General features: G+C 43.5%; 1 protein-coding gene across 2 annotated transcripts in view; it reads right to left on the reverse strand.

Moving 5' to 3' along the window:
* Window positions 1-12,756, reverse strand: part of SRFBP1 (serum response factor binding protein 1) — a 158,155-nt gene that overhangs the window by 30,600 nt on the left and 114,799 nt on the right. The window contains exon 4 of one of the 2 annotated variants that reach the window (XM_006270178.4): window positions 7,831-7,902. The exons of the other annotated variant lie outside the window; for it this stretch is intronic. Coding sequence (XP_006270240.2) covers window positions 7,831-7,902 — 72 coding nt within the window. The remainder of the gene's footprint in view (window positions 1-7,830; window positions 7,903-12,756) is intronic. 2 annotated transcript variants of the gene reach the window in all.

Here is a 12,756-nt window from a genome sequence, read left to right on the forward strand (position 1 = left end):
TCATAAAACTGGTTGTCCCACAGTTTCATATGGCCTAATCATACAAAGTGCTGAGTGCCCTTAGACCAAGCCCCTAATGCAGGGGTGTCAAAGATATGGATTATAAGCAGCATCCAGCACTCAGAGCCATGCCATCTGGCCTGCAGAGCTCCTATAAGACTGGAAATTTGGCAGCAGGACAAATAGTGACAGCATTACATCTGTTACTGAAGTAGAATGCATATTCTTTTCTTTTCTTATGCTTGCACCCTTTCTTTGGAAAAAGAAAAGAAAAGGAAAAGGATTGGGCTAAGACCTAATTGCCCCAGTAAAGCAGGACTGGAGACTCTAAGTGCTACCACAATACAAATAATTTTCCACTACTGTAGATTTAATACATTCATCTCCCCTGCTAACTGTTACTAACTGCAAGCTTATGTACATTTATATAAAGACAGCAAAATCATGAAATTAATTTTTAAAATTATCTTACTAGATGCTTAGCATAAATATTTGTGTCAACAGTTGAACTATATATAAACCCTTTCCAAACAGCAATTTACGCTTATTTTATGCTGAAAAAATATGGAAAATAGCCATAATGCAACATAAAATCTCTGTAGGTGGAAGGAATTAACAACTAATGTCTTGACTTTGTGTCTACTATGCAAAAATAATATTCAGCATTCCACAGAGAATTAAAAACAGATCATTTTTACCAATGAAAATAAACCTATTCTGAAAATGAAGAGTCACAGGATGTTTTACTTCAGATATTTGGATATTCAAGTTAATGAAGGAGTAAAATAATATATGTTTTTTATCTGACCTGCAGAACATTATTAGGTATTAAAAGAGAAAGAAAAACACATCCTATCAAAAATAATAAAGGATACCTCTATGAATTATGGGAGGAGAACCCCCCCCCCCCCCAAAAAAAAACAAACAAAAACAAAAACCAAATTACTTAGCAGTACTGAGATAAGTATGCACCTCAAGCACTCTGGTTCAGAAACTTTTTTTTACCCTAACAGTACTTGCACAGCATACACATGTCCTCCTCTCTTTTTTGTGCTTCATGTCTAGGCAAACAGGTAGGGTGGACTTCCTGGTCCTCAGTTCTTCTCAATCCCACTGTCAGAGACTGAGGAAGACAAGAGAGTGGGCAGGATGAAAAACATGCTTCTTCTATACACTGCATCTCGAAGCACTCAATGCACTTTTGCATGTGTCAGGTAAGAAAATGAATGCCTACAGGGATTTTCTGAAATGTTTACTCCTATGCAGGTAAAAAGAGAAGTGTCTTTTTACATGAAGCATCTCTATATCAACTCTGGAAAATGGAGGTTTTGAGAAAAGCACTAGCAGAGGGATTCATTGGCTGAAATAAAATTCAGTAACAACCTTAGGTAGACGCGCTTGCAGTGAAGTCCATAAGGAGAGCTGGTTTGTGTAAAAGACTATGTGGAGCATTGGGGTTTCCCCTGCCTGAAACCTGTTTGCAAGGAAACTGGCTTATTCCTCACCTTCCTCCCACTGAGGAACCAGCTACATTGAGATCTTGAGGTGCAGGAGAGTGAACTTGATGGCTCTAACAACCCAGTTTTATACAATCAGCACATACTTAGGCAGAAATAAGCTCCAACAACCCAAGTTAAAACTACTTTTATATGCTGAACTAAATTAATCCCACAGGACATTTAACATGGCATTATTATATAATTATGAACAGCAGCAACATTTTTTTCCCTGGATCTTCTAACCTTATTTTATCTCCCACCTGCCAGTGGCTGTCTCAACTCTGTCTCCTTGGTAATTGTTCACACTATTTTCTATTCCCTGCGCCTACCACTTGTTCACACTGAATTATCTGCCTCTACCTCTCATCACTAGTACTTAGGTCTCACTCACCCTTTTTGCTGAAGTAATCAGTAGGGATCCAGGTTTTTTTTTCCCCCATGGAAAAATGAACAAAACCAGGGATTATCCCCTTTTACTGGAGAAAAACACGGATTTCTCATTTTAATGGAGAAACCTGCAGATTTTGCAGTTTTGCAAAGAGCTCAAGCTGGCAGAGTTCCAGCCTGCAAGGGGCTGGGAGGGAACAGGAAGAGGGTGGTCAGGCAGGGGACACCATGTGCATGTATTCAGTGCTGAATAGAGAGGAATAATCACGTCCCTTGACCTACTGACAACACACCTACCAATGCAGCCCAGGATCCCGTTAGCCTTCTTGGCACCAAGGGCACACTGCTAGCTCATATTCAGCTTATTGTTCACTGTAACCCCCAGGTCCCTTTCTGCACAGCTGCTGCCCAGCCAGTCTGCACCTGGCTTGTACCAATGCATGGGATTGTTCTGTCTTAAGTGCAGGACTTTGCACTTGTCCTTGCTGAACCGCATGAGATTTCTTTTGCCCCAGTCCTCCGATTTGTCTAAGTCACTCTGAATCCTAGCCCTACGCTCCAGTGTATCTACTACTCCCCCCAGCTTAGTGTCATCTGCAAACTTGCTGAGGGTGCACTCTATGCCATCTTCCGGGTTACTGATGAAGACATTGAACAAAACCAGCCCCAGGACTGACCCCTGGGGTGCTCTAGTTGATACCAGGTTCCAACTAGACAACAAGCCATTGATTACTACTCTCTGAGCCCAATGCTGCAGCCAGTTTTCTATCCATCTTATAGTCCATTCATCCAGTACATTCACCTCCTTAGCTTGCCTGTGAGACTACTGTGGGAGACCATATCAAAAGCCTTGCTAAAATCAAGGTACACCACATCCACTGGTCTCCCCACATCCACAGACCCAGTCATCAGCATAGAAGGCAAGAAGGTTGGTCAGGCAAGACTTGCCCCTGGTAAAGCCATGCTGACTGTTCCTAATCACCTTTTTCTTCTCCAAGTGCTTAGAAATGGATTCCTTGAGGATCAGCTGCATGACTTTTTCCAGGGATCAAGGTAAGGCTGACTGGTCTGAAGTTCCCTTCTTCCCTTTCTTAAATATAGGCACTATGTTTGCCCTTTCCAATCATCCGGAACCTCTCCTGATGCTATGAGTTTTCAAAGATGATGGCCAGTGGCTTTGCAATCTCATCAGCCAACTCCCTCAGCACCCTCAGGTGCATCCCATCTGGCCCCATGGATTTGTTGTACACACCCAAGCTTTTCTTAGTCCATAACCCATTTGCTTTTTTTTTTTTTTTTTAAACCACTGAGGGATGCTCACCTCCTCCCCAAACTGTGCTGTCTAGTGCAGTAGTCTAGGAGCTGACCTTGCCTATGAAGACTGAGGCAAAAAAGGCATTGAGCATTTCACCCATTTCTGCATCCTCTGTCACAAGGTTTCCTCCCCAATTCAGTAAGGGACCCACGCTTTCCCTGATCCTCTTCTTGCTACTGACATACTTGTAGAAACCCTTCTTGTTCTCCTTCACATCCCTTGCTAGCTGCAACTCTAATTGCACATTGGTCTTCCTGACTTTATCCCTGCAAGCCTAAGCAATGTTTTTATATTCTTTGCCAGTTATTTGTCCAAGTTTCCACTTCTTATAAGCTTTCTTTTTGTGATTTAGTTTGGTGAAGAGTTTCATGCTAAGCCAAGCTGGTCTTCTGCCATACTTGCTAGTCTTCCTGTGCCTTGGGATGGTTTGTTCCTGCACTCTCAGTAAGATTTCTTTCAAGTACAGCTCTCCTTAATTCCTCTCCCCCTCAGTCTGGCTTCCAAAGAGATCCTGCCTATGAGTTCCCTGAGTGAATCAAAGTCTGCTTTTCTGAAGCCCAGGGTCCTTACTCTGCTGCTCTCCATCTTTCCTTTCCTCAGGATCCTGAACTCTATCATCTCACGGTCACTGCTGCCAAAGTTGTCATCTGCTACTACGTTCCTCACTGATTCTTCCCTGGTTGTGAGCAGCAGGTCAAGAAGAACATGGCCCCTAGTTGGCCGCTCCAGCACTTGCACCAGGAAGTTGTCCCCAATACTTCTGCACTGCTTTACTGCCCTCCCAGCAGATGTCAGAGTGATTGAAGTCCCCCATGAGAACCAGGGCCTATGATTGGGAAACTTCTGCTAGCTGTTTGAAGAAAGCCTCATCCACCACTTCCTTCTGTGGAAGATATTCTGGAGATATGCTGCAGGGTAGGGCTGGGATTCAGAATGACTTAGACAAATTGGAGAATTGGGCCAAAAGAAATCTCATGAAGTTCAACAAGGACAAGTACAAAGTCCTGCACTTAAGACGGAACAATCCCATGCACCAGTACAGGCTGGGGGCTGATAGGCTGCGCAGCAGCTCTGCAGAAAAGAACCTGGGGGTTATATTCAGCTTATTGTCCAATATAAGTCAGCAGTGTGCCCTTGATGCCAAGAAGGCTAATGGCATGCTGGGCTGCATTGGTAGGTGTGTTGCCAGTAGGTCAGGGGAAGTGATTATTCCCCTGTATTTGGCAGTGGTGATGCCACATCTGGAGTACTGTGTTCAGTTTTGGGCCTGCGGGCTGCACTGCTCAAGCAGGGCGAGGAGGGAGACAACGTGGCTCCACAGAGCACCTGCCAACCCAGCCCTACGCTCCTGCTGCTCCACTCTGGGCCACACTGGCGCTGGCCCCGGTGCTCCGGCATGGGCCTTGTGCTCCCACCTGGCTGTCACTGTGCTCTGCCCTGCCTGTCAGCTGGCACCACATGGCTCCCACCTTCAGCACCAGAACTGCAGGAGCTGGCCTGGCTGGCTTTGAGGAATGGGGCAATCAACAATGGTCCTCCTCTGCCTGCCTCCCCCCTCCTTCTTATCTGTATTTCCCTCAGCGCAGGGAGGCAGGAACAGTTCCAGGCCAGAAACCCTCAGAAGCCCCTGCCAGGCAGAGGCTTCTAGCTGGGGTTTGGGGAGGGGCTTGGAGGGGGGGCAGGGCCGGGCTGGGCCAGACTTGCTGCTACGGCCATTTAGTTCTGCTGCCTGCTCCCCCTGGGTCCTACTGCTCCTGGATCCTGTCATCTTTGACAGGCAGCCAGGGGCAGATAAATATTCATTTTCTAAATTTTGTAGGGGCCCCATGGGCCAGATAGAATTGCCTGGGGTGCCAGATACAGGCCATATTTGGCTTGCCCCTGATCTAAGGTCACAAAGACAATGAAGGAGATCTAAACTAAAAATTGAGAGAGACAACAGGAGACTCTCAAAACGGCTAAAAATGGGTTAAATAAAAATAAATAGATAGACAAAAGGCTTTAAACAGCCGTAGGCCAAACAGAACAGACTTCAAAACACTTAATCTCAAGGTAGAACTGCTTAGAGGAACTGAGGAATTTGAAGTACATACTTCCCTTTATGCCTTCAGCAGAGTAGTAGGAGGAGAAGAGTGAATGAGTTTGTGGGTAGAGTTAACACAGTAAAGCCCTGAGCTTGAGTGCTTACAGAGCATGCTCTTCCACAGTGATAATGTATAAATGGACAAGCACTTGAAAGAGACATAGCAAAGACAGAAAAGGAACTGGGGAGCTGAATTTTATTAAAATACACTGATAGTTGTACCTTTTGTAACTGTTCTTGTGAGCAGAGATTGCATTCATGCAGAAGCATGTTCAAAGTAAAGCCTTGTTTTGCAGAGCCATATAATACAGAAACTTAATAGCAGAGGAGCTTTACAATTAAGATCCTTAGAATAATAATTCTAAAAATGGAATTTCATAAGTACCTGTTTATAAATAGGATTCTGAGAAAAACAAAACTCACCTTAAGGACTAAAGCATGCAGCTAGATGTGTCTATGAACACCATTACTGAGGAAAAAAATTCCCAAAGCCTAGGAATTTCATGGCATAAAAATCTTCCTTTGCAAGTTTGCTACAGTCATACTCAGGGAAAAACGAAGGAGTAGACGCAAGAGATTATTTGGTAGGATTAAACAAAAGAAACAAAACAAAACAACCCCCACACAAAACAAATCCTACCACTTTCCTTTTTTGGGTAACAAAACCTAACTGTGCATAAAGTGTTCCAGTGAAATATCAACCGTTGCTTTACTTCTGGGCCTTTGTATCTTTCAGTAATTCCATCAGTGAAAAGCCTAATGCTCTTGAACTCTTGGCAGTGCTACTTACCACACTAACAGACATCAGCATCTTGATGTCCTTAACCCATGATTTTTCTGAGATAGAGACTTGCTGCAAGAGTCTTTTTAAACTAGGAAGTACCTCTTCCCCAGTACTATAAATCCTATTTCCTGGTAGTCTGTCCCCAGCTTTCCTCCTGAATGGAAACTTCATGTCCTACCCTTGAAAACATGTCCTACTGATTCCCTGTCAGCAACACTGCAACCCTTTTTGTTCTTATTCTTGTCTGGCCATCACGTGAAGGAATGGCACAGAAGACAACACAGCAGAACTCTTATTAGACTTGTGCCATGTCAGACCCAAGAAGTCTTTTTTTTGTTATAGAGAATATGTTACATTACTCTTCAAATAGGAGATTAACCCAATTTTATCCATGGAACTATTCTTGTTGTATATGCTGGAGACTCCATAGGCTAGAGAAATCACCAGAAACCTTTAGCAGCAGGCTGTACAGTCATTGTACAGTCACCATAAAAGAAAGAGGTCAAGCTTATTATGGGGAGATGGCCACATTCCATGTTTAGTTATACTTTGTGGACATGGATACAAAATTAGTTTTGTGATCACAATCATTAGTTAGAGCACAGAGATCACGGGGAGAAGACAGCCTTTATGGAGTACCTAAACTTGTTTCTATCATTTATTACTGATTCAGTATGATTCTGTTAAAAATACCTGCCTCTTAAGGGTACTTATTACTGTTCTTCATTTTCTTCTCTGTTGCTGCCTATTTACTCTCTATGTGAATTTCCTTTGCTCTTTCCTCCAAATTCCATCCTGAAAAGCAACTCCTAATCATGACCCCCTCGGACATTCCATCTGCTAGTGACATCAGGAATGGAATAGTTAATATTTAACTAAGCATCTTCATTGGATTTCAGAGGAGACATGTCAACAAGATTAACAGAGAACAGGGAGTTCACACTCAATTACGATTTTAGGCTGTCCATAGACTCAAACAGATGTCATGATGTTGGTTACATTCTGTGAAAGATTTTGCCTGCCATCTAAAGAGTTAGAATTTTTTTCTTTTAAGTGAAAGCTTTGACTGGGCAAAATTAAGTCAGTCATTTGAACCACAAACACAGAATGCCAATAAAAAATAAATAATGAATATGACCAGTTCACTTAGCTTTTTATGAGGTGAATCTGAGAGAACTGGGCTGCTTTAGTTTGGAGAAGAGACGACTGAGGGGGGATTTAATAGTGGCCTTCAACTACCTGAAGTGGGGATCCAAAGAGGATAGAGCTAGACTGATCTCAGTGGTGGTAGGTGACAGAACAAGAAGCAACGGTTTCAAGTTGCAGCAAGGGAAGTTTAGGTCAAATATTAGGAAAAACTCTCACTAGGAGGGTAAGTAAAGCACAGGAACAGGTTACCCAGAGAGGCTGTGGAATCTCCACCCCTGGTGGATTTTAAGACCTGGGTAGACAGAGTCTTGGCTGAGATGATCTAGTTAGGGATTGTCCTGCTTTGAGCAGGGGGTTGGACTATATGACCTCCTGAAGTCCCTTCCAACAATAATTTTCTAAGACTCTATGAATCTAATGTCAAATACGTAACAGATGTGACCAATTACCTAGCTGCCTGTGACTGGTGGGGATGAGTCCCACCTGCCTTAAATGACAAGCCACTTCTACTAAATTGCAATTTGTAGGTGCACATGCCATAACATACAGATATAACTCCAGATTACAGGCATAATTATCAATAATAGTGATTTTAATGTATTTTTAAACTCACCATTTTGCAGACACTCTCAAAATTACTTTCTTTTTCAAGAGCAAATTTGGTTACTTGATCTGGTTTAATTTCCTGTGGAAGAAAACATTGTTTACTTATTCTCTTTAGATATAAATAAAAACAGTATTTCATTATATAAATGTCTATTCCAAAGGGAAATCTTAGAGGTTTACTAGAGTTTGGGGTTTTCCCATTAATCTCAAAGGAGAAACGATTGGTGCCTAAAAATAGCAAACACAAATATTCCTCTGAATTTTATGGATATGTTTAGTGAAATTGCTTCCAAGATTCACTAAAGCCTACTCAGGGTCTGATTCTGTGTGTTAATATCATACCCATCGCAAAAATATCTGATTATACTGGAACCACAGAATGAACAGATTCTGCAAGATCATGATCTTATTTATAGAAACATTCAATTGCCTCAACGTGTGTTAAAATATAGACTGTAAAAGGTTAAGAAATGCCAATCTACCACAGACACTGAAATTACTATGAGACCTCTAAGCATATATAAATACATAGGTTTGATTAAAACCTTGAAATTGAGGTTGAAAGGGAAAACTACGTACCTGTAATTCTCCTTCACTGAAGGCACCATCTGTGCAGGGTTCTCACTGTTGGATCTCAGCATTGCCATCAGAAGATGAGATCCAGTAATGAGAACCCAGGATAGATGCTATCTTTAGAACTCTATTTTTCTGAACCGTGCCCGCAATGAGGACAGACGTTTATAAATATGAAAAAAATATATATGAAAATGCTTGGAAGCGACATATAATCAAATAATCTTGGAAGCTACATATATTCAATAGTCAGTTTAAAGCTCTTATATTGGCTTAAGCATTTTTGTCCAAGGGTACTTGAGCAAACAAATCATATTACAGATCAACTGCTTGCCAGCAATCCATTTTAAAATAGATTTTATACTGCTAGGCTACATGAAGACTAAATGACTTTTCCATGTATTTGTTGTTTTGAAAAGTAAAAGTCCCTTATAAAACCCTGTAAAGGAAGGAATTGAACCATGTTTGTCAGTAGCGTTCTGGTTTACCTGTTACCAGGATGCTTGTAGTGCTAAGCTGTGGTAAAAATAAATCTATACACTAGGTATTCAAAACAGTAGAAATTTGGAGGCTCAAGAGACTCTTTTCCATGTGCTGCACTTGCACCTGGAAAACTGTTTCAAATCCAGACACCCCATTACAAGAAAGGTATTAAGTGAAGGAAGCTCAAAGCAACTAGAATGATGACTGGTCTAGAACAGGTAACAAGTAAGTAAAGACTAACATATCTACAACTTGCAGGTAGGCTGTTGTTTTTCACATAACATCTGAAAGATATAAACATGAAAGACAGCAAGCCACCTCATCCTCACAAGGTTGTTATTGATCTTGGTGTCATTTTCCCTTACTTAAAAGGGCCTTCCAGACCTCTAATTATCCCACTTCATTCAGCTTTTTACATTTCATCATATTGCTCCCTTAGGCTAAGGACAAAAATTAAACATAAACTGGTTTAAGTGACCAGAAACCGATTTAAACCTGTTACAGAACCATGGGCGACTGGTGCTGCCTTAGTCATGGGGGGCACTGGTGCTCCCGCCTGCCTCCCTGCCCATTGTGGCAAGCATGGCCCATCAGGAGTGCACTGGTGCTCTCAGGGGGGGCGCATGCACCCCCGTGTACCCCCTACGCGTCGCCACTGAACACAAGTTCAGTGCACATAAACCAGTTTCAAAATGGCTCAAACTGGGTTAAGATAAACCTGGTTGAATGTAGTATCAGACTTAACTGATTGAGGTCAAACCAGTTTATGGAACTTCTGTCCCAGACCCCTTCCTGGTTTAAATTAAATCAGAGTCCCCCAGCATCCCAGCATGCTTTTCAGCCCTGGGCTGGGCTGGGCTGTGCTGTCTGCTCCAGAGAGTAGAGCTGCCCCCACACCCCTCTGCTCTCTAGCCAGAGCAGGGGTGGGGGCGTGGCCAGATACCGGTTGGGCATAGCCCCCTGAGGCAAACAGGGAAGGGAGGGGGCTTATTCCCCCCTCCCTCCCCTCTCTGCTTGGGACCCCAGCTGGGTCTGGGGTCCCTCCCCCCTCGCCGCTGCAGGGGTGGGGGCATGGCCAGATTCTGGTTAGCAAGGCCCTCTGAAGCAAAGTGGGGAGGGAGGGGGTTTATTCTCCCTCTCCAGCCTCTCTCCCACCGGGGAACTGCAGCGGGGTCTGCCAGCTGCAGTGTCCCCCGTTGACTTCTGATCTGAGCCACGGCAGGTATGTGGCTGCATTTCCGGAATCAAAACATCAATGTCTATTCACTTGCTTGGCAGTACAATCTACACAGGTTAGACTAACCTGCAAAGATTGAATCAATCAGGCTCGGGCTCTTTGAATGTCTGTACTTAGCCTTAAAGTAAGACAATTTGTGTGTCCTCATGCTTCTTTTTTAATGCCCACGTTTCCAGGTAGTCTCTTTCCTTTCTTATTAATGATTCTTGCATCTTTTCTTCCTACTAATTAATGTCCTGGCCATCCTCTTAGACTGTAAGCTAATTCAGAAAAGGAGAGCTGCATACTTTAAAACAATTAAACATAACAACCCCAGCAGCGAAGTATAACCAAGCAAAATAGTTTAAAATTAAAAGTAGAACTCATTTGATATAGAAGTCAGGAAAAACTTGCCGACAGTGAAAACCAGTAGCCTGTAAAATCATCTCCCAAAGGTACTGGTGGAAGCCCAATCACTTGGCACATTCAAAACCAGACTAGAAAAACACTAGTAAATGTAGGAAACAATTCTGCATTGGCAGGTAGACAGAGTGGATGATCTAATAGGTCTTTTCCATCTCTACACTCTATGATTCAGTTTTCCATGACTTTTCAAATATTTCACAGATGAAGAAAATAAGTCAGAGTTGTTAAGTGATGTGCCTACAGTCACATAGCAGGTCAGCAGGCTAAGAAAGAGGAGCTCTGGCTCCCTGTGGAGTGATTTAAAACAGTAGTGGTGAACCTTTAAAAAAATACATATATTTATTTATTTTTTTTTTTAAAGTGGACCAAACCTTAAAATAAAAAATGGGCCAAGGGCCACATAGAAAAGCATCATAGTTCTATAATTTGACATATTCTAATATTAAGTATTTTATGTAATAGTAGAAAGGAAAGTATATATTTTAAGCAAACGTTGGCCTATTAATGCATAGTAAAAAGTTTAATAATAATATTCTATAATATTATTTTATATTTTAAACAATTAAACTTTAAAATGAAATGGTACCCTGTGCAAGCAGCAGGGATTGAGGTTGATGGATCACTAAACTGTATCAGCTAGTAAGGAGCTAGATGTTTACCAGCTTGTAAGAAGCTGGATGTTTTACTCGTGTTGGTGGCAAATTGCAGGAGCTAAGCAATACCGCTGCTGCTTGGCCCCTTTTTTCCTGCTGGGGAATTCAATGGGGGAGAAGGGGGAGTGTGAGGCGAATGGCAGTGATGTTCAACTCCTGAGCTCTGGAGCTGTGTGAAAGCTGTGGCTCCATCCAGAGTGCAGTGAGCTCAGAACTTTCAGGCAACTCTGGAGCCCAGAAGGTGAGTATCACCATCACTGCAGCTGTTTGGCTCATCAGTGCATTAACTGGATTTATAATACCTAGATGTATTTGATTAAATACTAATTTAATATGTGGTGGTCCTTAACAACTTTTTCTTTTTTTAAGTAGATACTAAGCTGCAATAAAATGGATGAGTCAGTGCCAGTGTTTTGAATTGAAACGTTATATAAATTCAATCAGATGTAAACACTTTATAAAAACAGAGTACACACACATACAAACCCTCTCTTTATGTTGGGGCAGGTAAAATACGGTTTGGGGACCAGATCTGGCCCAGGAAGGGTCCCACTTGGTTCAGGTGCCATCTGGCCTGTGGCTCTTTTCTCTGGGCATGCAGCAGGGTAGAGGCAGCTTCACAGCTAGACTGCCTTCCTAGGCAGCTCAGGTGGTAGCAGTGGCTCCTTCCAGCTGCCGCTATCACTGTCCCCAGCCCCATGGTACTGGAGGGGACCTGCACACAGACCAGACCCTGGTCCACCCTGTGCCCACTCTGGACTTGGCCTGGACTTGGAGCAGCCAGAACCTGCTTGCCCTGCCACCAGCCCGCCCCATGCCTGCTCCACTCACCCACAAACGCTGAAGAGTGGCAGCAGCATCGCTGGCTGGGCAGAATCTGCTGCTCGGCCCAAGGGAGAAGCAACACCTTCCCTTCACCACTGCTGGGCTCTTCTTGCTGCAGACATCCAGAGTCCATGCCTGGGCTGCCTTATGGCTCTTCTGCATTGCCACCACTGTTTTGCTAGGTGGCCCAGATGTGGTGGGGATGGCAGTGGAGAGGAGCCACAGGGTAGTTTGCGCATGGGCTCCAGGCAGCTGCAGCAAGAAAAGCCTGGCAGTGGTGAGGGGGAGGGACCGTTTTCCCCCTGCGCCGAGCAGCAGCTTCTGCCTGGCTGTTGCCCAGCATGGGCAGGTGGTCCAGAGCAGGCACAGGGCAGGGCAGAGTCAGGTCTATGCATGTGGGTTTTTGTTGATCTGGAGTGGGCATGAGGCAGGCTGGGGGTAGGGAGGAGCTGCAGGGTGTGCAGGCTCCGGGCTGTTTCAAGGGGGTGGGAGGATGGAGCAGTGCTGACTGGCCCACGGCAGCTCCCCAGACGTGCCTGCCCCTGGGCTAGAGGTTGAGCAGCGCTGATTTAGAAAAACATCATCATATTCAGAAGAATGTATTTTTCTAATTGAAACACCCCAAATGGAGAAATGTTACAATGCACATTTCAGAGAGATTCTATATACAAGAGCTTCACTCTTTTATCATTGTTACTCTATGGTAAAACAATCTTAAAATTTGCAAGTAAGATTAGTTGAGAAATAGTGGTGTGGG

The sequence above is a fragment of the Alligator mississippiensis genome, chromosome 3, assembly GCF_030867095.1.
Source record: "Alligator mississippiensis isolate rAllMis1 chromosome 3, rAllMis1, whole genome shotgun sequence".
NCBI lineage: Eukaryota > Metazoa > Chordata > Crocodylia > Alligatoridae > Alligator > Alligator mississippiensis.